This window comes from Eulemur rufifrons, chromosome 9 (assembly GCF_041146395.1).
Source record: "Eulemur rufifrons isolate Redbay chromosome 9, OSU_ERuf_1, whole genome shotgun sequence".
Taxonomy (NCBI): domain Eukaryota; kingdom Metazoa; phylum Chordata; class Mammalia; order Primates; family Lemuridae; genus Eulemur; species Eulemur rufifrons.
The window spans coordinates 51,035,563-51,056,977 of NC_090991.1; the positions used below are offsets into that span (position 1 = coordinate 51,035,563).

The window sequence follows — 21,415 nt, forward strand, 5'->3', positions numbered from 1 at the left end:
TATGATGATGCCACTGCACTCTAGCCCAGGCAACAGAGCAAGACCCTATCTTAAAAAAAAAAAAAAAAAAAAATTTATAGAAAATGGTAACATGTTGTATTTTAAGTGCACTACAATTACAGGATTATGAAAATATATGTGTAATGATAAAGCTTAGAAGAGATCTGAAATAGTAAAAACACTGGAGTGGAGGGATTTACATGGGATTTTGAGTTTCTTAGCTCATTTTCCTATTAACACATGTTAAAGTAATTTTAAATGGTAAAGTGAAATGGAAAAATTGCTAATAATTTGAATATTTTCTTTTTTTATTTTTTAAAAGACAGAGTCTAGTTTTGTTGCCTACACTGGAGTGCAGTGGCATCATGATCACAGCTCGCTACGGCCTCAAACTCCTGGTCTCAGGTGGTACTCCTACCTCAGCCTCCTGAGTGGCTAGGACTACACGTACACACCACCATGCCCAGCTAATTTTCTGCAGAAACAAGGTCTTGCTATGTTGCCCAGGCTGGTCTCGAAATCCTGGCCTCAAGCGATCCTCCTACCTTAGCCTCTCAAAGTGCTGGGATTACAGGTGTGAGCCACCATGGCAGCCCCCAAATGTATTTTTTCCTCTAGTACTCCTTTGTAAACTACACAGTTGTCCACGAAAATAAAGATCTATGAAATGATGACACAAAATGAGACATAAATGATCAATATTCCCCAAAATACATATTCCTTTCTTGTTCTCAGTGAATCCTATAGTTTCAAGGTCCAAAATACATTTCCTCTCACTTTCTAACTAAAGTGATGCTTTCTGAATGTTTTTAAAAAGAAAATATTATGAAAGGCTTTTGCCATTTTGCTAAATTTAGACTTTAAAAGTCCATCCTTAAGTCCCAGCTACTTAGGAAGCTCAAGCAGGAGGATCACTTGAGCCCAGGAATTCCAATCCAGCCCAGGCAATATAGTGAGACCCTGTCTCTGGGAGGGAAAAACAGTCTACTTTTAAACTAAAGAATGTATGAATTGAAAATAAAAGCCACTGTTTGTACAGAAGAAAAGTTTTTCAATATTTTACTGCTACTAATTAGTGCAGGTTGAGTATCCCTTATCCAAAATAAGGGACCAGAAGAGTTTCAAATTCCTGATTTTTTCAGATTTTAGAATATTTGCATTTATACCAGTTCAGCATCCCTAATGTGAAAATTCAAAATGCTCCAATGACCATTTCCCTTGAGGATCATGTTGGCAGTCAAAATAGTTTTGGATTTCAGATCTTTGGGATACTCAACTTGTATCTGTTTTGATAAAATGTTAAGCTCTGAGCTTTCCTTCAAAGAAGAAAACAAATTGAAGCATTATCTATGGCATCCTTAAGATTTTTAAAAGTTGTTAGTGAAAAATATGCCTCGTCTCAGTATTGAGACCACAGAAAATGTTCACCCATAGGGCCTCACTTAAGGAAGTTATAGATAGAGTCCTTCCTTAATATCTTTACAGTAAATACTATGATGAGTGTTTCCCAAGGGTGTTTATTCTAGTATCTCTTACTGTCAGCCAACAGCATAATCCTAATGCACCACTAAGCCATTTTAAGAGCACAAAAGAGAGGCCCCCAATAGGACACTGTGTAGGGTATTCCTCCCTTTGTTTTTAGGTTCAATTCTGAGACCACAGATGTATAAGAATGGAGAAACTACTTGTCTTTCAGACAATTGTATTTCAATACTGTGCTTTTCAGCTGAGCTCTGGGATGAGGTTTGAACAGTTCTGAGTTTGAAGTAATAGCAGACAAGCACTTGGCCAGTTTTATGGGTAGAGTCATGTGACTTAATAGTTCCCTGGCTGGGAATTGGACTGACCACCTCTTATCAAAGTTATACACCTGAATAACATTAATAAAACAAACAGCAGCTAGCAATTGCTGTCTACTTTGTGCTTTAAACACACTAACATATTAGCTCTTTTAATCTTCACCATGACCCTAGGAAGGTAGGTGTGATTGCTCCCACTTTACAGATGGGAGAACCAAACACAAAGACATTAAGTAAATTACCCAAGATCACAATGTCAGATCTGCCAGTGGAAGAGCTGGGATTCAAAGCAAGTAGGTCATACATACATATATAAACAAACAACTAAATAAAACAAAACACGCAGGTTGAACCTAGAGCCAGTATTCTTTATAATACTATAGATGTCTCTCATTCTATATTCGCATCCACTAGGAGGTAAAATTAAGGGAGTATTTGCCAAAAGGACCAACATTTTCCTCAAGTCATTCTGGGTCACTTTTTTAAATGTCTCAAAGTTTTATGATACTGAACATGGCCACAATGAACTTTAACCTAAAAGATTTAAAATCAGGTTAAACCTTAGCCATTAAGAAAACAAACCAACCCATGAGCAGAACACCTGAACTTCCTGGAATATCCTTCAAGGTAAACTAGATGCAGAATGTTAACTACTTACTATTTGAATATAACTTTATTGTTTTAATAAAACTGATATACGTGTTCCTTTAAAATAAAGTAATTCAAAGGAGTACAAAGAGCGTAAAAATCACCTGAAATCCAGTCACTTGGAGGCAACAGTTACCTTTCGGGTGACCATTCAGAAAGAAGTCTATGTATATAATAAGCAAAGAGAAAAAAATAGCAATTTTCCCTAAATGGGCTCTCCCTCTAATTTGGACCTCATGTATATACAGAAAGGCTCTACTTGGTAGTGCTTAAAAACACGGAATCTGGTCTGGGCAGGGTGGCTCACACCTGTAATCCAAGCACTCTGGGGGGCCAAGGCAGGTGGATCACTTGAGCTCAGGAGTTCAAGACCAGCCTGAGCAAGATCGAGACCCCCATCTCTACTAAAAATAGAAAAATTAGCTAGGCGTGGTGGCACACACCTGTAGTCACAGATGAGGCTGAGGCAGGAGGATTGCTTGAGCCCAGGAGTTCGAAGCCCCAGTGCTCTATGATCACACCTGTGAATAGCCACTGTACTCCAGCCTGGGCAACATAGTGAATATAGTGAGACCCTGTCTCTAATGTACATACATGTATATACAGAGAGATAGAGAGAGAGAGAGAAGAAGAAGAAGAAGAAGAAAGAAAAAAATGGGGCTAATAATGCCAATCTTTCAGTGCCTAAGAAGATTAGGAATAATTTGTAATTTAGTGGCATAAAATAAATGTTCCATAAATGCTAGCTATCCAACGGTGACTTCAACCATATGGCTTAGAGGTGGAAATTGAAAAATCCCAAAGGAACATTGCATTTTTTATTCATTTCTTTCCCCAAACAAAGGGTAGACTGATTTTCAGCCAGTCCCCCCAAAACAGTCTTGTGCAGGAACTGAAAGTTCATTCTCAGCATCTATTGGAAATCATTCACTCAGCTGACAAAATAAATAGAATAAATGCAAACAAATTATTTTTTTTAAGAGCACACAAATAACAAACTGCACTCATTCTTAAAAACTAAATGCAGGCCAGGCCAGGCACTTAAGCTCAGGAGTTTGAGACCAGACTGAACAAGAGCAAGACCCCATCTCTACTAAAAATAGAAAGAAATTAGCCGGGCATGGTGGCATGCTCCTGCAGTCCCAGCTACTTGGGAGGCTGAAGCAGGAGGATCGCTTGAGCCCCAGGAGTTTGAGGTTGAAGTGAGCTATGAACTCTTGGGCTCAAAGGATTCTCCTGCCTCAATCCCCCAAGTAGTTGGGACTATAGGCACAGGGCTCAAAGGATTCTCCTGCCTCAATCCCCCAAGTAGTTGGGACTATAGGCACCTGCCACTGTGCCTTGCTTATTTTTTAGGTTAGATAATTCAAACACTTGAAATGGTACTTGTGCACTGAAATTCAGGACTTAAACTTTGTGAAAATTGTAACCAACCAAACTAGGGTTTGACTCTCAAGGAACACAACCAATGGGCACTCTTTTCTCAGAAAACTTACTCAAATGCTCTTACCTCACAGGCAGAAATCCTGGGATTTTTTTCTTTCAGCATCTCTCAATCCACACCCCACCTTCATTCCTAGTATCTAATACCTATGGCAGGCAATTAACACACAACCTGATTACTGCAACCTTTCAGGTTTGGGACCCCAGGCTTCCCTCCTTGCAATCCACTACACACAGAGAACACTTTCATCACCAGCTAAAACCTTCCAAGGCTTCTTAAACACAAGATCAAATTCTTACTGAGTTTTACTTATCTGGCTCCAATTCTACCTTATTTTCTTCTGGACCCTTAATCCAGCCTTCTTATCTCAAACAGAGCTTCACTTGCACTCCTTCCCTTGAACTGTCCATCCTTCTTTTCACCTAGCCCTGTCACCTCACAAAGTCCAGTTCAAGTCACACCTCTGCACACACCTTATTCTGACATCAGCTCTCATCAGTGTCTTCCTTACCTAAATTACTCTAATAGTTACGGTGTGCAGAACAACTCTAACATTATACCAAATACCAGTTCACCACTAGGGTTTTATAGTTGTGTGATCTGGGATAGATTCATTTAACCTCTACGGGCCATCATCTCATCTGTAAAATAATAAGTCTAACTTAAGGGATTTTAAAAGGTCTTTTCCTGTTCTTACAATAATTTTATATACTGCCTTTTACTGTTTTACATATTAATCTCACTTCTCTTACCAGATTTTAGAGCTCCTAAAGGGAGAAAGTACATTTTATATTTCTTCCCCAACTCTTACAGCAACTTACCCCAGGATCTGGCTCAGGGAGCTGCTCAGTAAGTGTGACATTGAAATAGGCCAAGCAGCACTGAGATAGGACACTACAAAGATCTAAAGGTGAACTCAAGACCTATTTCTAAAGTGCTTAAGAAACTGGCAAAGGTAGTTAGTGCCAGAGAGAGTAGAAGACACCTAGATGATCCAGGGACGGCTCTAGAATGGAATGACCACAGGTTTGAGAGCTCAAAACGGTCTTTTAATTCCAATGCAGCACTATTTGAAGTTACTTATACATAAGCCCCTCATGGCAGCTGCAACTCTTAGGTAAACCCATCTGGTGTTTTGTGCCCTAGGGTAGACTAGTTAGGGGTCTTGCCAGTGTAGAACCTCTGGGACTATCTCAAGCCTGCCCTACAGCAGTGGGAGAATTAAGGTTCATTTCAGCCAGAGAGGCCTGAAACCTGCAACAGAAGAGTAACTCCTTTCATTTTTATGCCTTACTGCCCTCTCTTCCCATAACCAAGAAAAAAACCACAAGTTTTTACAAGAGAGAAAGTAACAATGGTAGATATATCGAAACATTCAATTCTATTTAGGCTCCCAGTAAAATGTTTTTATTTTTCTCTCTTTTCTCAGGGCAGTAAACTGGTCAATGTGCAGACAGAGAGTGGGAAAGGATTCTTTCAGAAAAGAGTAATCAACATTAACTAAAAGTTAACCAGAAACTCCAAGAGAACGAGAGGATGTAGCCCTTCTGAACTCCAATCAGAGCTAGACGGATAAGCCTCATTCTATTTCATTATCTTGAAATGAAATGTACATCTCTACCAAGAGAGGACAAATATACCTCTAGTTCAATCAAAGTTAAACTAGTCAATAATATTTTAGCCACTTATAAACGTGTTTTGGCTCACTAACATCCTCAAGAATTATCAAATCAAATCAAAAGCAACTCAAATGAAGCCAGTTTACTCCTTAAAGAACCAAGTGAGGAAAACTCCACTTTTTTTAGTAACAGCTCTTAAGAAAGCATGTCCCCCCTCTTTACACAGCCATTTCACACAGTTATGAGACAAACGGCAACTACTGTATCCTCACTTTTTTTTTTTTTTTTTGGAGTAAAGCCACAAAATTAATGGCCACCGTTTAAAAGCAATAATGGTACTATGACTTCATATTTCGATCATCTATTAAATTGGAAGAACCAAATATATGTATTTTTCTCTCTCCCCAAAGAAAACCTGAAAGTAAATGTGAACACTGATTCAGTTTCTCCCCCATCATAAAAATTTCTGGGCGAATGTTAAACAGTAGTATCATCTTCCCTAATAATAGGATGGGGGAGATGTGTTCTAAACTTGTTGAGGAGTTTACTAATTTAAGTTAAAGAATTTATAAAATGTTCATGGTCTAGAAAAACTTCAGTGACAGAAATTAGGGAAAATTCTCATCTAAATATTCTTAATAAGAGACCACACATCCCTAGCTTTGGTTTAATTTGTTGTTTTTGTGCTAAATATGCAATGGGACAAACTTATAGAAAAATATGAACTACCAGCCTTCCTGGGTTTAAGCTTCTAGGGTAAGCTTAGTGGAGAAATTTAACTTTGTATTTAAAAAAACAAAAGGGGCCCAAAAGAGTTTTTGCACAGGCTATAAATGTGGGTATTTGAGTAGCCAGTCTTACTATGATATCACAAGTGGGTTATCTGTTGAAAATAGTAATCACCTACAAAAACATCAAATTATCTCCTCTTCACACCAATGAAACAGTAATTCTGTAGTCTAAGTCACCTTTGCTCTGATTTCTAGCTCTCTGAGAAAACAGAAACAGAGGACATATGTCTTTCTAAAACCTATAGATGGTTCTGTGCACTTTCTGACAATGTAGTGCTGGCTTTGAGAAAATCCTCAAACAGCTTGGTGCTACAAACACAGCTTTGAAATGAACACAAAGACACAAAGTTTTCTTCTCTTTTATAAGCTGGTTCAGTATTATCTTCTCTGAAGTTCAACCTACATTTCTTTTTTTTTTTTTTTTTTTTTGAGACAGAGTCTCACTCTGTTGCCCAGGCTAGAGTGAGTGCCGTGGCGTCAGCCTAGCTCACAGCAACCTCAAACTCCTGAGCTCAAGCGATCCTCCTGTCTCAGCCTCCCGAGTAGCTGGGACTACAGGCATGCGCCACCGTGCCCGGCTAATTTTTTCTATATATATTTTTAGCTGTCCATATAATTTCTTTCTATTTTTAGTAGAGACGGGGTCTCGCTCTTGCTCAGGCTGGTCTCGAACTCCTGAGCTCAAACGATCCGCCCACCTCGGCCTCCCAGAGTGCTAGGGTTACAGGCGTGAGCCACCGCGCCCGGCCCAACCTACATTTCTAACATTAAGAAATTACTTTAAAAAAAAAAAAAAAGAAAGAAATTACTGTGCAGTTATTTTTTTATTTTTATTTTTTTTGAGACAGAGTCTCGCTGTTGCCGGGCTAGAGTGAGTACCGTGGCGTCAGCCTAGCTCACAGCAACCTCAAACTCCTGGGCTTAAGCAATCCTACTGCCTCAGCCTCCCGAGTAGCTGGGACTACAGGCATGCGCCACCATGCCCGGCTAATTTTATATATATATATATATATATATATATATATTTTTTTTTTTTTTTAGTTAGCCAGATAATTTCTTTCTATTTTTAGTAGAGACGGGGGTCTCACTCTTGCTCAGGCTGGTCTCGAACTCCTGACCTCAAGCGATCCACCCGCCTTGGCCTCCCAGAGTGCTAGGATTACAGGCGTGAGCCACCGTGCCTGGCCACTGTGCAGTTATTCAGAGTAGAACTCTATCCCTTGGGCAATGAGAGCAAAATAGGTCCATGTAACTTAAAAAAGAAATATCACAAGTCCTTTTATGAAGGACCGTATCTCTAAATTTCCCCTTTCTTCCTCTTTATAAAATTCTAAGAATTTCATTCAGGGGAAGTAAACAAATGGGTGGCAGATTCCAATAATCGGACTAAGGCTCAGAGGAAAAAATGTCAAAACTTGAGATACAGCGAACACCTTTCCTCTCCTAAAGTTGACATACTGTTTGATAATACCCACCCTTGTAAAAATAAATTACATATCCAAAAGGGTAACCCGCTCTAGTCAATTGGGTAAACAACATAATTAACATGTGCCAGGTGGAGAGCGAATCCTCATGCAAATAGTGAGACTCAAAATAAGCTGCAAACTGTAAAGAAGCTTATTTCTAAACTGTCAGCAGGTTTCTTTTGTGCAATTAGAGTTTAATATGGGGTAATTGCTCCTCAAGTTTCTTTTAAGAAAATCAAAATCTGACTTGTACAACAGCAGGTTTAACCTTATTATTTAGAACTCCCTTAGTTTTTTCACAAAGAATAAAAATACACTGAGGTTTCTAAATGAGTTTTGGCATATACTTCTAGCAACCTCTCTAAACTGGGAAAATTAATTTCTAACCCACTAGGATCATATTCCAGAATGTAAAATCTTTTGGCTATGTAAAATAAGACTAACTGAATGCTTTCACATAAATACTTCAAGTTTAGGTCTTTTTAAAAAATCCTCTAATTTTTTATAAAACTATACAAGGTAAATCAATCCTTCCTTTCTACAATCACATTACTTTGATTTACTTGAAATATTACCAGTATCAACAGACAAATAGAAATACTCAAGGCATTCACACAAAGGCAGTTAAAGACCACACATCACACCAACTCTCTTAAGTCATATTTAATATTCTACTCAACATTTATCTCAAGCTCTCCAGATCAAACATGATGCTAAATACTAAAAGTGTGCAATGAAAAAAGAATGAGCACAGCTTCTTTGTGTGTTATCTGGATGAAAGAAGGTAGGTAAGTACAAGGAGAGGCGATCTCAGCATTGTGCTCAGCATCAACACTTACCTTGAGGATGTCCCCCCTTTTGAAGCTCAGCTCGTCGTCTGCAGTAGCTTTGAAGTCATATTTGGCGATGGCTTCCATTCTGAGCGCTGCTCAGTGCTCAGCAGCCTGAAGCAGGGGGAAGGGAGTCTTCCCTGCTGAAGCAACCCAGCGCTCTGGGCTCAGCCTCGCCTCTCTTCTGGGACTCGCTCCTGCACTCTGGGACGCACAATGCCACCCTGAATCAGAAGAGGGACAATTAAGAGAAGAGGCCAGGATCGAAGGCAGCCCCGCCCTGGCAATCGGCCTGCTGTCCCAGCCCCCACGCCCCCTGGCTCAGCCTGGCTCAGCCCTCCTCCCTCCCTTCCAGGCAACAGCCCTGCTCTCCTTCTTCCTCTTTTCAGCCTCAGCCCCCAGGCGACTGACAGGCCCGCTGGCCAATGACAGCAGCTGCTTGAGCTATTCCAGAACACACTTCCTCTTCCTTCCCGCTGGGTGTGCGCGGTGTGCGGTGTGCAGGAACCGGCTGGTGTCCCACTCAGTCTCCGCCTTTCCTCCCTCACCCCTTACTCTCTCTTCTCCAGGCACCTAATGCAGTTCACTGAAAGAAAGGCCTCACCCTGGGAACAGCACCTGTCGCTTCTCAGATAAACAGGACTGTCTCCCTCCCAACCTTTCTGGTTTCCTGAGAATACTGGCTCTCCTACTCACACTAAAAAGCAAGCAATGCAGGCTTTCATCTCCACCTGCTTTGCTCTTTTCTGGAAACTAAATCTCGGTCGGCTCCCAAGAGAGCAGAAAGTGAACTTAGGAACTGCTTTTTTAGTCCACTCAGTACTATGAACACCAGCGGCTTTCCCCCGCCACTTGCAAACTGATCAGCAAGCTCAGGTAACCAGAGAAAGGATGGCTTAGCGCTTTCTGCTGGTGGAGATGGTGCTCTTGCATGAGGCCCCCGTCCCCTGAAGATCCTCAAGCCTTTGGGGTCCTCCCCAGTCCTAGAAATAGACGACCCTCAGCAGTCCAGACTGACTCCACATTTTTTTTCTTTGAAATAAAGCTGTTCGGTTTTCATTATGTAAAGATACATGTAACATCAAAATTGGTATAGAAACCTGAATAGAAAAATAACTGCCTTTTATATATACAAACTTAGGAACATTTGGCATTGTCACTAGTTACTTTAGAATTTAGGATGTCAGAAGACATTTACACATACATATATTGGGTCATAAATTATGAAATGCCCAATTTTGAATCAAAAGTGTACTTTATTATATCTCAAAGAAGAATCAGTTCAATTAAAGTATGCAAATAAACTATAGACACAGTTTTGCCATATATATGTATATAAAACTTTATATGCATGTGTCTATATATGTCAATACACTAATGTAGAACTTTACAGATTTTGTAGATATAAAAATCAACATAGAGGTGATTAGAAGACATATATCAATACATATATATAGAACTACCTATACTATTAAATATATGAGCAAGAGAATCCAAACAAAACTCACTGACAGAAATGCTGGGACACAGAGTCACACACATACAGACATAAAGAGAGGCCAACAATAATGTCAAGGACACTAGGGCCTCCTTGCCATCTGTTGGTAATGAAGGAAACCCACGTGGGGGAGGAGTTTTTTTTCAAATGTTTCATGAGATCTGTTTTGATTCTAATCTCCAAGCCAACGTCCTTTAGGTAGAGTGATCATAACTTCTATTTCAAACTAAGAGCTGAGCTGCCCAGTCCTCCTGAAACTAGCCATGAGAATAAGTGCTCCCGGTCTACCCAGACAAGCTGGTCTCAACACCAGCTTGGCAGCTGTGGGCCTCCACATAGTTTCTAACTAGCCTGAGAAGCAGAGCTGAAGTCCTAATCTACACTTGAAAGGAATCCCTTTTTCAGAATCTGAGCTGCCAAGTATCTTGTTTGGGGAAAGAAAGTGCAGGGGGATGTCAAACAGAGGTCTCTCACTATCACCCAGAGCACAGCTTCTTTTCTCAGAGAAAAACTCAGCTGCACTTTGCAGGTAAAAGATTAGGTCAGAACCTTTAGGTAGTGTATCAGGTGACGGTGAACTGAGGGCAGTATAATCACTGCCATAGTAAAGAGTCTCCAGCCATGAATATGGGGCACAACCTAGACTTTTGCATTACTGAAGGAAAATAAAGCCCCATTCTTCTTTGCTCAGTCACTGTTTTCACACATGCTAAACAAAAGCAGAAAACAACAGAATGGGGACAGATTATTTATAGTGACACCTTTCTTGGATAATTACCATCTAGTAGCTCATGAGTGGTTATTATTCTTTTGTTCTAAAGTTAACAATTGGGGCACTAATCAAGCATAGCTGCAAATGGACTAAGCAGTAAACCAGCTGGGAATATTAACATTAGACCAAGATGAGTATTATCAAAGAGGAAAGAAATCATCTGATAATAAAAAGTCTTTCAGTCAAATTCCAAAAGCCAAACATTCTTCTGCAGGTAACTAATAAACAAAACCAATGTTTATTATTTCAGGCCATACCTCAGTTATTCTATGTGGTGCTGGCTATAACAGAGGAAAGAACGAGTTCTAGCAAATATTTTAAAAATACAAAGATTAGTCTCAGAGTATTTATTTTTGTGTATCCTTAAATGCCCTTCATTTGCACTCTCTGTAATTAATTTATTTTTATCAAACTAACCCATGTACATAATTTTAAAAGTCAGAGTTATTAAAAGGCTTATGAAAAAGAGCAGTTCCCTACCAACACCCACAAGCAATCACTCTCAATTTTGTTTTTAGCTTTCTCTTTGTATTTACTTACAGTATTTCTAAATAATATGCTCCTGCTGCTGTTTCTTAGTTTATTCCAGCCATTACCCTTTACCTGAAAGGGGAGCACTTGGCTGTTCCACCCCAGCCATTCCCCTGCCCTATTCCAGTAATACCACAAATCCTGGTTTAAGCACTAGCATTACATTATAAAATATTGTTCATTAATGATTTAAACAATATACTACAACCAACCTTACTTTGTTGAACAATCCTTTAATTTTCCCCAGCATTAACAACTGTTTGGTTTCTTTTTTTGTTTTCCTTGCCTAGTTTCCAATGTATCTATTTTTACTTTTTAACAAAACCTGGAAAATCTCTGCTACATACTATCAATATTTTCCTCAGCCTATTTATTTGAACTGGTCTCTTGGTCTGATTGTTGAGACTATGTATCAATGATGGGAAGCTGAAGAATAATTGAGCTGACCTGAGAAAATAAGGAGCTTCATTTTTGAAAAACAACAAACAGAAAGCCAAAGCACTGTCCCTGTCAAGATACTATGTCCTAAAACAGGTCACAAACTTCTATGTCATTCAGGATTTAAGACAATGGCATTGTTACCAAACAGCAGCAGCACATAAACCAAGACAGTTCTCAACACCTGCTTCCCTGCTGCTACTCATCTGCCACAGGTTCCTGAGTGAAAGCTTAAAAAGACTGACCCTCTTGAAAATCACGTTTCCAAGTAACTATTACCTTGTGAAATACAGTTGAACAGAAAATTAAATCAATACTTCCATGGATGTGCCAAATAAAAATTAGCATCTCATACAGAAAACTTCAAGAGGTCAGCTTATTAGGCTATCAATACAAAAGAGCACATAGGCACTAAGGGAATTCAAAAGGATGTGTTTTAGTAAAGAAAATTCTATCACATACACAACACTATTACTAAAAGGAAGAAAGCTGAAAGTAGACACAATGAATAATGATTTTAACAGAGTAGATGTTTCTGTTTGCTTCCCAAGAAAATAGGGCAGTAGTGCATTAAACGCTGAAGCCAAATGAGAGTATCTCTAAAACTGTTATCAGCACATATCTCTGCAGCCCATCCCAAGCAATGATTTTGTTTTTGTTTTACAAACCCAGGAGATGATGTCACTATGGGAGTGAATATTGAGATGTTCCCCTTTATTTCTTTTTAATGATTCCATTTAAATGCCATTTTTGCAACATTTTAAAAAATTATTTTAATAGGTTTGGGGGTACAAGTTAAATTCAGTTACACATATCTATTGTATAGTGGTGGAGTCTGGGCTTTTGGGGTACTCATCACCCCACAGGTGATTTTGCATCCCAAACGCCCTCCTCTTCCCCCTTTTGAGTCTCCAATTTCCATTATAGCACTCTATGTGCCCTTGTGTAGCCACAGTTTAGTTCCCACTTATACATGAGAACATACAGCATTTCTTTTTCTGTTCCTGAGTTACCCCACTTAGGATAATGGCCTCCAGTTCCATCCAAGTTCTAGCAGTGAATTTTAAGAAGGGTAAGTATAGCTTTAACCCTCCATTTCAAACAATAGGCACTATATCTGAAAATGTAGTTTCCTAAAGGTATTTGTAATATTTTCTTTTCTTTCTTCCATTTAATTCTCTTCTTCCCAAAATTCACAGAAAATAAAATACATGACACTTTCTGGGCCAGTATAGCTTAGTGATAAGACTGTGCATGATCTCTAGAGGAAGGCTGACCTAGGTTCAAGTAATGACCCTGCCACATACAGCTATCATTTGGGGCAAGCCTTTTAAACAAGCCCCAGTTTTCTCATCTGTATAATATCTACCTTATAAGATTCACTAAGCATAAAATTAGATAACATAGATAATATACATGAAGTGCTTTGGACAGAGCCTGACATACAACAGTCACTCAAAATAAGTTAAAGATGTTACTCTACTTAAAACATAAGAAAAGAAATGCAAATTAGAACAATGAGATTTCTTTCACAGACTAATTGGCTTTTATTTATTTATTTTTTTTTTTTGGAGACAGGGTCTCACTCTGTCGCCAGGGCTAGAGTGCAGTGGTGTCATCATAACTCACCGCAACCTCAAACTTCTGGGCTCTAGTGATCCTGCCTCGGCCTCTTGAGTAGCTGAAACTACAGGCACATGCCACTACGCCTGGCTTATTTTTCTTTCTTTCTTTCTTTTTTTTTTTTTGGTAGAGATGGGGTCTCGCTCTTACTCACGCTGGTCTCAAACTCCTGACCTTAAGCAATCCTCCTGCCGAGGCCTCCCAACAAGCCTGAGCCACCATGCCTGGCCTAATTAGCACATTTTTGAAAGATTTATAACATCCAGTCTCTGCAATACTTTGGGTAAACATTTTACCCTATCTGATGTTCATTCACTCAACATTTTGAGAAGTTACTAACTGCCAGACAATGTGGCATGGTACTAAAATTATAACAATAAAACCATGCCAGAGCCCACACTATAGCAGGGAATTAATTTGCTCAATCTTTTTGGGGACTTATTTGGTAATATCTATTGATGATTTTTAAATACATAGCCTGATCAAGCAATTCTATTTTGCAGATTTATCTCACTGAAATAGTGACACAAAATACAATGTGAAAAATATGAGATTAATATCTATAAGTTTATATATAGAATATCTCTCCGTAAGTACCTAGATTGTTATCAAGTTTTAAAAAGCTGCAGAAATATTATAGTTTATTCCATTTCTGTAAACCAAAATATCAGTATATGCTTACAAAAAAAAAAAGCTCAGAAGGGTAACAATGATAATCTCTGGTAGTGAGATCACAGAATACTTTTACTTTCCACATAATACACCTCAATTGTGTTTTCACTGTCTTTACAGCAAGCATGAATTACTTCTGTAGTCAGAAAGAACACAAACCAAAAAGCTTACTGATGCTCTGCAGTTAGACCTGGATTTAAATGTCACTTTACCACTTACTAACTGGGGGACACTGGAGAAATAACTTATATTCTATAATCCCTAGTATCCCTCAACAGGAAAATGGGGACAATAACAGCACCTACCTTATAAAGTCATTTTGATGATTAAAGGAGACAGTGCCTTTAAATTGCCTGGCAGATTAGCTGGGCGTGGAGGCAGCTACTTGGGAGGCTGAGGCAGGAGGATGGCTTGACCCCAGGAGTTTGAGGTTGCTGTGAGCTAGGCTGACGCCACGGCACTCTAGCCCAGGCAAGAGAGTGAGACTCTGTCTCAAAAAAAAAAAAAAAAAAAAAAACACAGAAGAAAAGAAAAAAAGGAAAATAAATAAATAAATAGCCTGGCAGAATCTCTAGCTTGCTCCAAAAGACTGAGCTTATTAATTCCCTGCTATAGTGTGGGCTCTGTGAGATTTTATTATTATAATATAGACTTAATCCAGAGACCTTAACTAGCATCTTCAGTCCTTTTTCAAATATCAATCCACATGTTCCGACAGTAAATCTTGAACTTCCATCTACATATACAGAAGTTGAGATGAAAATGCATTTAATACACCTAACCTACCGATCATAACTTAGGCTAACCTACCTTAAATGTGCTTTGAATACTTACATTAGCTTACAGTTGAGCAAAATCATCTAACACAAAGCCTATTTTATATAAAGTGTTGAGTATCTCCTGCAATTTATTGAATACTAGACTGAGAGTGAAAAACAAAATGGTTGTATGGGTACTTGAAGTACGGTTTCTACAGAGTACTACTGCTATTGTGCCATCATAAAGATGAAAAATGCTTTCAAATCAGGAACCATCTGTACAGACTGAGAAGAACTCTCTGGTAGGCAAATTAATAGCCCTATTAAGTATAAACTTAAATCACTCCACATCTCACACCTAACAATGAAAAAAAATTTACACATATAAAAGCTAATCACACCAACAATTCACTCATTCTATTAGGCCAGTCTAAATATTTACTTCGTATATACAGAAAGTATAATTTTAGGTTGAGTAACTTAAAGCTGCCAGTCTTACTACATTATGGCTGCACTCGGTAACAAGTTTTTTTTGTTGTTTTTTTGGTCCTTGGACCATTTGCATCAAAACCACCCCATTCAGAGACCAATTCACCGTGGGATGCCTCCTGGAGTTCTGTCAGAACCTAGTTTTAAAAAGATTCCCAGGTGATTCTTATACATACCAAATTTTAAGAACCACTGCTATACCATAAAGGTGCCTTAACCAGATTTTAAAATTTACATTTCAGATAAAGCATGAGAATGTCCGTGCATAAAATGAAAATCCATATTCACTTGGCACACCTGGGAAAAAGCTAACTTTGACAAATAAAATTTAAAAAAAAAGACTCTCAAAGGCCATTCAGTAATGGCGTAGAGTTCCTCTGAACTAAGGAGATAACTATTAATTTCTCTCAGGAGAGCATGATGGCTCTCTATTCTGTATTACTTCATTTCTCCAAAATTTATTACCCTACTGCCCTGTATAACAATTAGAACTCCACTGCACAACATACAACATAACAGGAATTACTGAGAAAAATCTCTAAGTACCATTAACAAGTAGTATTTAAAACCCAGCAATCCTCACAAATCTGAATAACCTGCTGCAGGAGTAAACCGCCTCAAGCATTTAAATGCTTGTCTTGAGTACCAAAGAAAGCTGATTACAAGAATTAACTTATTTCTTTAATCTTAGGATTAGGAAAATTTTGAACATGGGAAGGAACAAATAAAGATATTTCTTTCTGTCAAAAACAACAACGAAGTCTGATTATAACAGATGCAGAAAAAGTTTTTTTTTTTTTTTTTTAGCACTTTGATCTCGGAACACTGATTTTTAAATGAAAGCCTGATAAAGAATAAATTAATACAACTACAATGGGCAGGTTTTAACTAACTTATCAATGGTCTAAATAAGCTCTATTCCCTTAAAATTTTCAGGCTATCTTATTTCTTTTCTAATATAATATAGATCTATAGTTGATTTTCATTTTTTAACATTAACCACTCCCATTAAAAGTCAATTAAGTCACATAAGCCCCAAATTGACCCAACCTTCCTTACCAATATAAAAGAGACATAGGGGAAAAAAGCATAAGCAAGTCAAGTGTAAGCAGGCACAAAAGCATAAGCTTACAATGAAGAAAATAACTAAAACACTGGCTGGGTGGCTCACACCTGTAGTCTTAGCACCTCCAGACGCTGAGATGGGAGGATTGCTTGAGTCCAGGAGTTCAAGGTTCCAGCCTGCTCGACAGAGCAAGATCCTGTCTCTAGCTCACACACACACACACACACACACACACCACAAGCAAACTACACTTGTGACCTAGTCACAGTATTGATTACTTAGGGGTGAATTCAATCTTTTGAGCCTCCCAGTTTCCAGGGGGAGAACTTAAGTCTATCGTGGCTCTATAGCAACCCTCTGGCTAACTGAAGGAACACAGGGGACGCTCAAAAGTAGAGGAATGAAAGCAAGGAAAGAGGGTATCTTCCCGAGAATAACAATGGAATCTTGAAACAAGGGAGAAAACGAACAGTGCCAAAGGGCAGAAACTTAAAAAAAAAAAAAAAAAAATTATGCCTGAGAGGGGACGGCAAGGAGGAAGGGGAAGTAGATTAGAAAGAAAGGGGAGGGGGGTAAATGACTTGCATTACACAAGCAAGCATTTCGTGTCCCTGGCGGAATGGAGAGAAGTAGATAGAGAGGGAAGGAAATAACTGAAGTAGTACCAAGTGAAAGAGGGTTAAGAAAGCCAAAATAGACTAATGCTAATTTCTCTGTGTCTTTTTGACTCTTTTCTAAGTCAATAGCATCAAAAGATAGATGCTGAGTGCACTTCAGTCCCCTTCAAATTGCACTTCTACAGCGTTTGAAGCCAGCCTCGAATAACTTTCTGAGCAAATGGTAACTCATCTGGCTTACAATCATACATGGATAGCGCTGCAAATGAAAATTACCAGGGCCCTCACTCGCGGAAATACTTCCTCGGTGCATTCCAACCCGCTGCTGCTTTACTTTTCTTGACAAATATTTTTTAAACAGTTTTATTTTCTAAAGCTTCAGAATAAAGGTATCTCCTCTGGCTCCGGCAGCAAATGTTCTAACTCACGGTGGATTCCAGCACAAGATCTGGCCCGAAGACGCCAAGAGATGGTGACGTGGTTGCCGTGCAGGTCGAAGGAGCATCAATCACATTTGCAACCTACACCGAATCCCCCGCCTGCCAGGCTAAGTCAGACTGACTCACAGAATTAGTACCCTGCGCCTCTCGGGCTTCTCCCTGGCCCCTTCTGCGCAAATCCTCATCATGAAAGCGTAAGATTTAATTAAGAAGCCCCGTCCTCTTCCCTCGGGGTTCCGGGTTCTTCCCAGAGCCGAGAGCCGGAGGAGGACGGTCCCCAGAAAGGAAGAGTCCCAAAAGGGGAAACGTGAAATCAGGAGTCCCGGGGATTCCGCTCCTCGTCCCAAGCCTCGCCGCTCAGACCCGAACCGAACCCCAGGCTGGGCCGGGTTTCCCCGGGGCCCACTCCCGCTGCGGAGCGGGGAGGAAGAGGCACCGGAGCAGAGCTGAGAGCCGCCGCCCGCACTCACCGTGGCGCAGCTGCTCCACTCTGCGTCCGGCCGGCCCCTCCACAGCGCTGCGAGCGGCTGCCGACCCCGCTACTGCTCCCCGAGGGCAGCACCTGCTCTTGCCGCCGTCACGGCCACAGCCACCGTTGCCGCCACTACCGCCACTGCCGCCGCCGCCCGGTCGCGGAAGCAGCTCAGCGGTCTCGCTTCCGCTCCCCGCTCCTAGTCGATATCCCGCGAGAACTACCCCACGCGGCTCCGCCCCGCCCCGCCCCTCCCCCGCGAGACTTCCCTCGGCGGAAAAGGCCCAGAGCGCAAGCGCTGCGCCTTGGCGAGCCCCCTCAGGTAGAGACAAACTTGGTGCTACGGCGCATGCGCCAGACATCCCACCGCTGGTGGCCGTGGCATGGCCCCGCCCCCGAGTCGCTGTAACTCTCTCGGTGCCAGAGCGAGTAAATGACAGCTCAGTCCTGAAGGAATAACTCTTTCACACTCTTGTCACTTTCCCTCCCCTTTCTACAAAACCAAAGCAATTAGGCGTTGAGGGGGGAGATCTCCTTCCAGCACGAAGCACTTAAAATGGAGGATCAGATCTTGAAATGTTTGAGAGTCTGGTCCGTACAAACTCCGTAGTATTGGATGATTACTGTATTCTTTTGCTCATTGATTGAATCAAGTGCTTACTATATGGTAGGCACTGTGAGGGTATAGAACAGAAATCCTGGGCCTCAAAAAAGTCATGGTCCCAGGCCGGGCGCGGTGGCTCACGCCTGTAATCCTAGCACTCTGGGAGGCCGAGGTGGGCGGATCGTTTGAGCTCAGGAGTTCGAGACTAGCCTGAGCAAGAGCGAGACCCCGTCTCTACTGAAAAAAACAGAAGGAAATTAGCTGGACAACTAAAAATATATACAGAAAAAATTAGCTGGGCATGGTGGCGCATGCCTGTAGTCCCAGCTACTCGGGAGGCTGAGGCAGGAGGATTGCTTGAGCCCAGGAGTTTGAGGTTGCTGTGAGCTAGGCTGACGCCACGGCACTCTAGCCCAGGCAACAGAGTGAGACTCTGTCTCAAAAAAAAAAAAGAAAAAAAGAAAAAAGAAAGTCGTGGTCTAGAGAAGTAGAAGAAACATAAACAAATAATGCCGTAGCACTGTTACAATTGTTTGGGGAATGCTGAAGAAGCTAAACAGATGGGGGAGGCATATCTGCTCTGCCCACTGCAGAAAAGCCTTCGCAGAGGTATACCATGACGTCTGAACTGAGTCTTGGAGAATGAGTAGGAGATCACCCGGCACAGAAGCCAGAGTAAGGGCATTTCAGGCAAAGGGAATGGTACATTAGTACAGAGAGTAAGTACAGAGGAACAGAGGTGTGAGAGAGAAAGTCGTGTTCTAAGTAGTTCAATTCCAGTATGAGGCCAGGGAGTACCCAGGAGTGCCAGATGAGGCTTGGAGAAGCAACTCTTATCTTTCAGTTCCAAAAGCTCTTTTCAATTAAAAGAGAGACCAGAACACGTCTAATGTTAACGTGTTCTCTGGAAGCCAGCAAAATCCCGTTGATATAAGAGTAAGGAGGCACCTGATTCTATAGAGAAAACAAGCCCATTGAAATAAGGAAAATGAATTGTTCTTTTACCAAGTATTTATTGAGCATCGACTGCATGCAAGGTGCTTTGCGGGGTAAAAGATGAACCAGACAAAGCCTCTGCTTTCAGTGCTCTGTAATCTAGAGTTGCCTGGTCTGCAAGACAAGAAGTTGGCCCTAAATGCCACTGAACTACATATCGGGACAGCAGAGGAAGGAGCCATTACTTGGTGCTTAGGTAATCAGGGAGGACTTGGTCTGAACTGCCACGTGAAAGCAGGGAGGAAAGTGATGGAATCAGCCAATATTTTATATCATCCAGAGCCCAGGATTTGGGGGAAGGAGAAATGAGAGACAAGGCCAAGATGCACAGCTTAGATTTCATTGTCATGTGATGTGCAACCTCTGAAGGTTTCTGAACAGAACATGTCTGCTATGAGGTAAAAATAACCAGAGGAAAATATTAATAACAAGAGGACCATTCATTTACCACCTGATGCATACCAAAGTCATAGGGTGGATAACATCCCCATTTTATCAACTCAGAAACAGGCTTAGAGAGGTCTGTAAATTACCCCAGAAAACCAAAATATAGTAGACCTGGGCCTGCCTTGTTCTAAAACCCAGGTTATTTCCCCCCATTATGCCACTTTGTTCTAGATTGGTGACCAGAAAAAAATAGAAATGAAGGGGAAGGACTTGGCTGCTAAGCAGAGAGGACAAGGAAGTGAGGGAAGATTTGCAATTTTTTGTTTTGAGTAGGCCTGGGTAATGGGGAGAACAAGAAAGAAATTTACCAGTCAAGAGGAATAGCTGACTAGAGGGGATGGGCACAGAGGACAGGGAAGGGGCAGGTGAGGGGATGATTGTAGGGGTGAAGGGAATTTTTCCCTCCTCTCCTGAAGGTTTGATTCTGCTGAAATAAACTGACAAAAGATTAACAAGAGAAAAACCCTACAAATTGATTGACATGTGAGTGTGTATGGGAGGCAGTAAAAAAATATGAGACTCAAAGAAGGGCCAGGTGGCTGAAGCTTAAATAGCACCCTTTATATAGAGGAGAGGGAGATGGGGGATGTAGGCAATTTTGAGGGGTAGTAAATGCTTTTTTAGGGGAAATGAATGAGCCCAGAAAACAGACATCCTAGGACAAAGTTCCTCTGAGCTCTGGGGGCTAGGAGTGCTGAGAAATTTCAGGAAGGTGAGGGGTGGAACTTCACTGTGAACAAAGGTTGTCTCATTATGCAGATAAAGTCTCCCAGACAATCTCAGCTACCCTCAGAAAATAGATGAAAAGTCTGTCTGGGGCTGATCTAAGTGTAGTGGTATTTACTGTTTACAACTAATTGATCACAACCAGTTACAGATTCCTTTGTTCCTTCTCCACTCCCACTGCTTCGCTTGACTAGTCTGGGTGTGGTGATGATTTTTAGTCTTTTCTCTTCTCTGGTGGTTAATCTTTCCTGGTTATTTGATGAGATTCCTCAGGAGGAAGTTTTAAGACAATTGCATTTTTTTTCCTTCATGGAACACTTCATGAATTTGCATGTCATCCTTGCAGAGGGGTTATGCTAATCTTCTCTGCATCGTTCCAATTTTAGTATATGTGCTGCCAAAGAAAGCACACAATTGCATTTCTTTTGGAAGAAGTTTTCTCAATCAGAGAGCCCCTGTGCTTTGGGTGGGGAAACAAGAGAAGGTTATAAAGTTCTTGGTTCTGAGGCAGCTTCTAAGGCATGTGGGTGAAGGCGCTAGAGAGGCTCATAAAGGACCCTTTCATTATTGCCAAAGACTTGAGATTCAAGTCTATGGGATACTGAAGCAGGAGTGGGCCATGGTCAGATTTTCATCTTCAAAATACTTTATCACTCTGACTGTAGAGTA

The 21,415-nt window shown here is 40.7% G+C and overlaps 1 protein-coding gene and 1 non-coding gene across 2 annotated transcripts in view; both read right to left on the minus strand.

Moving 5' to 3' along the window:
- The window catches only part of GRB2 (growth factor receptor bound protein 2), a 70,759-nt gene extending 52,662 nt beyond the window's left edge, over window positions 1–18,097 (minus strand). Inside the window, exons 1-2 of the mRNA XM_069482838.1 lie at window positions 17,972–18,097; window positions 8,607–8,821 (exon numbers count right to left, since the gene is read on the minus strand). Coding sequence (XP_069338939.1) covers window positions 8,607–8,684 — 78 coding nt within the window. The 5' untranslated portion in view covers window positions 8,685–8,821; window positions 17,972–18,097. The remainder of the gene's footprint in view (window positions 1–8,606; window positions 8,822–17,971) is intronic.
- A 2,952-nt stretch (window positions 18,098–21,049) lies between these two features.
- LOC138392719 (U6 spliceosomal RNA) lies at window positions 21,050–21,156 on the minus strand. The gene has a single exon (XR_011235004.1). It is a non-coding gene; the product is annotated as a U6 spliceosomal RNA (small nuclear RNA).
- Between the last annotated feature and the right edge of the window lie 259 nt (window positions 21,157–21,415).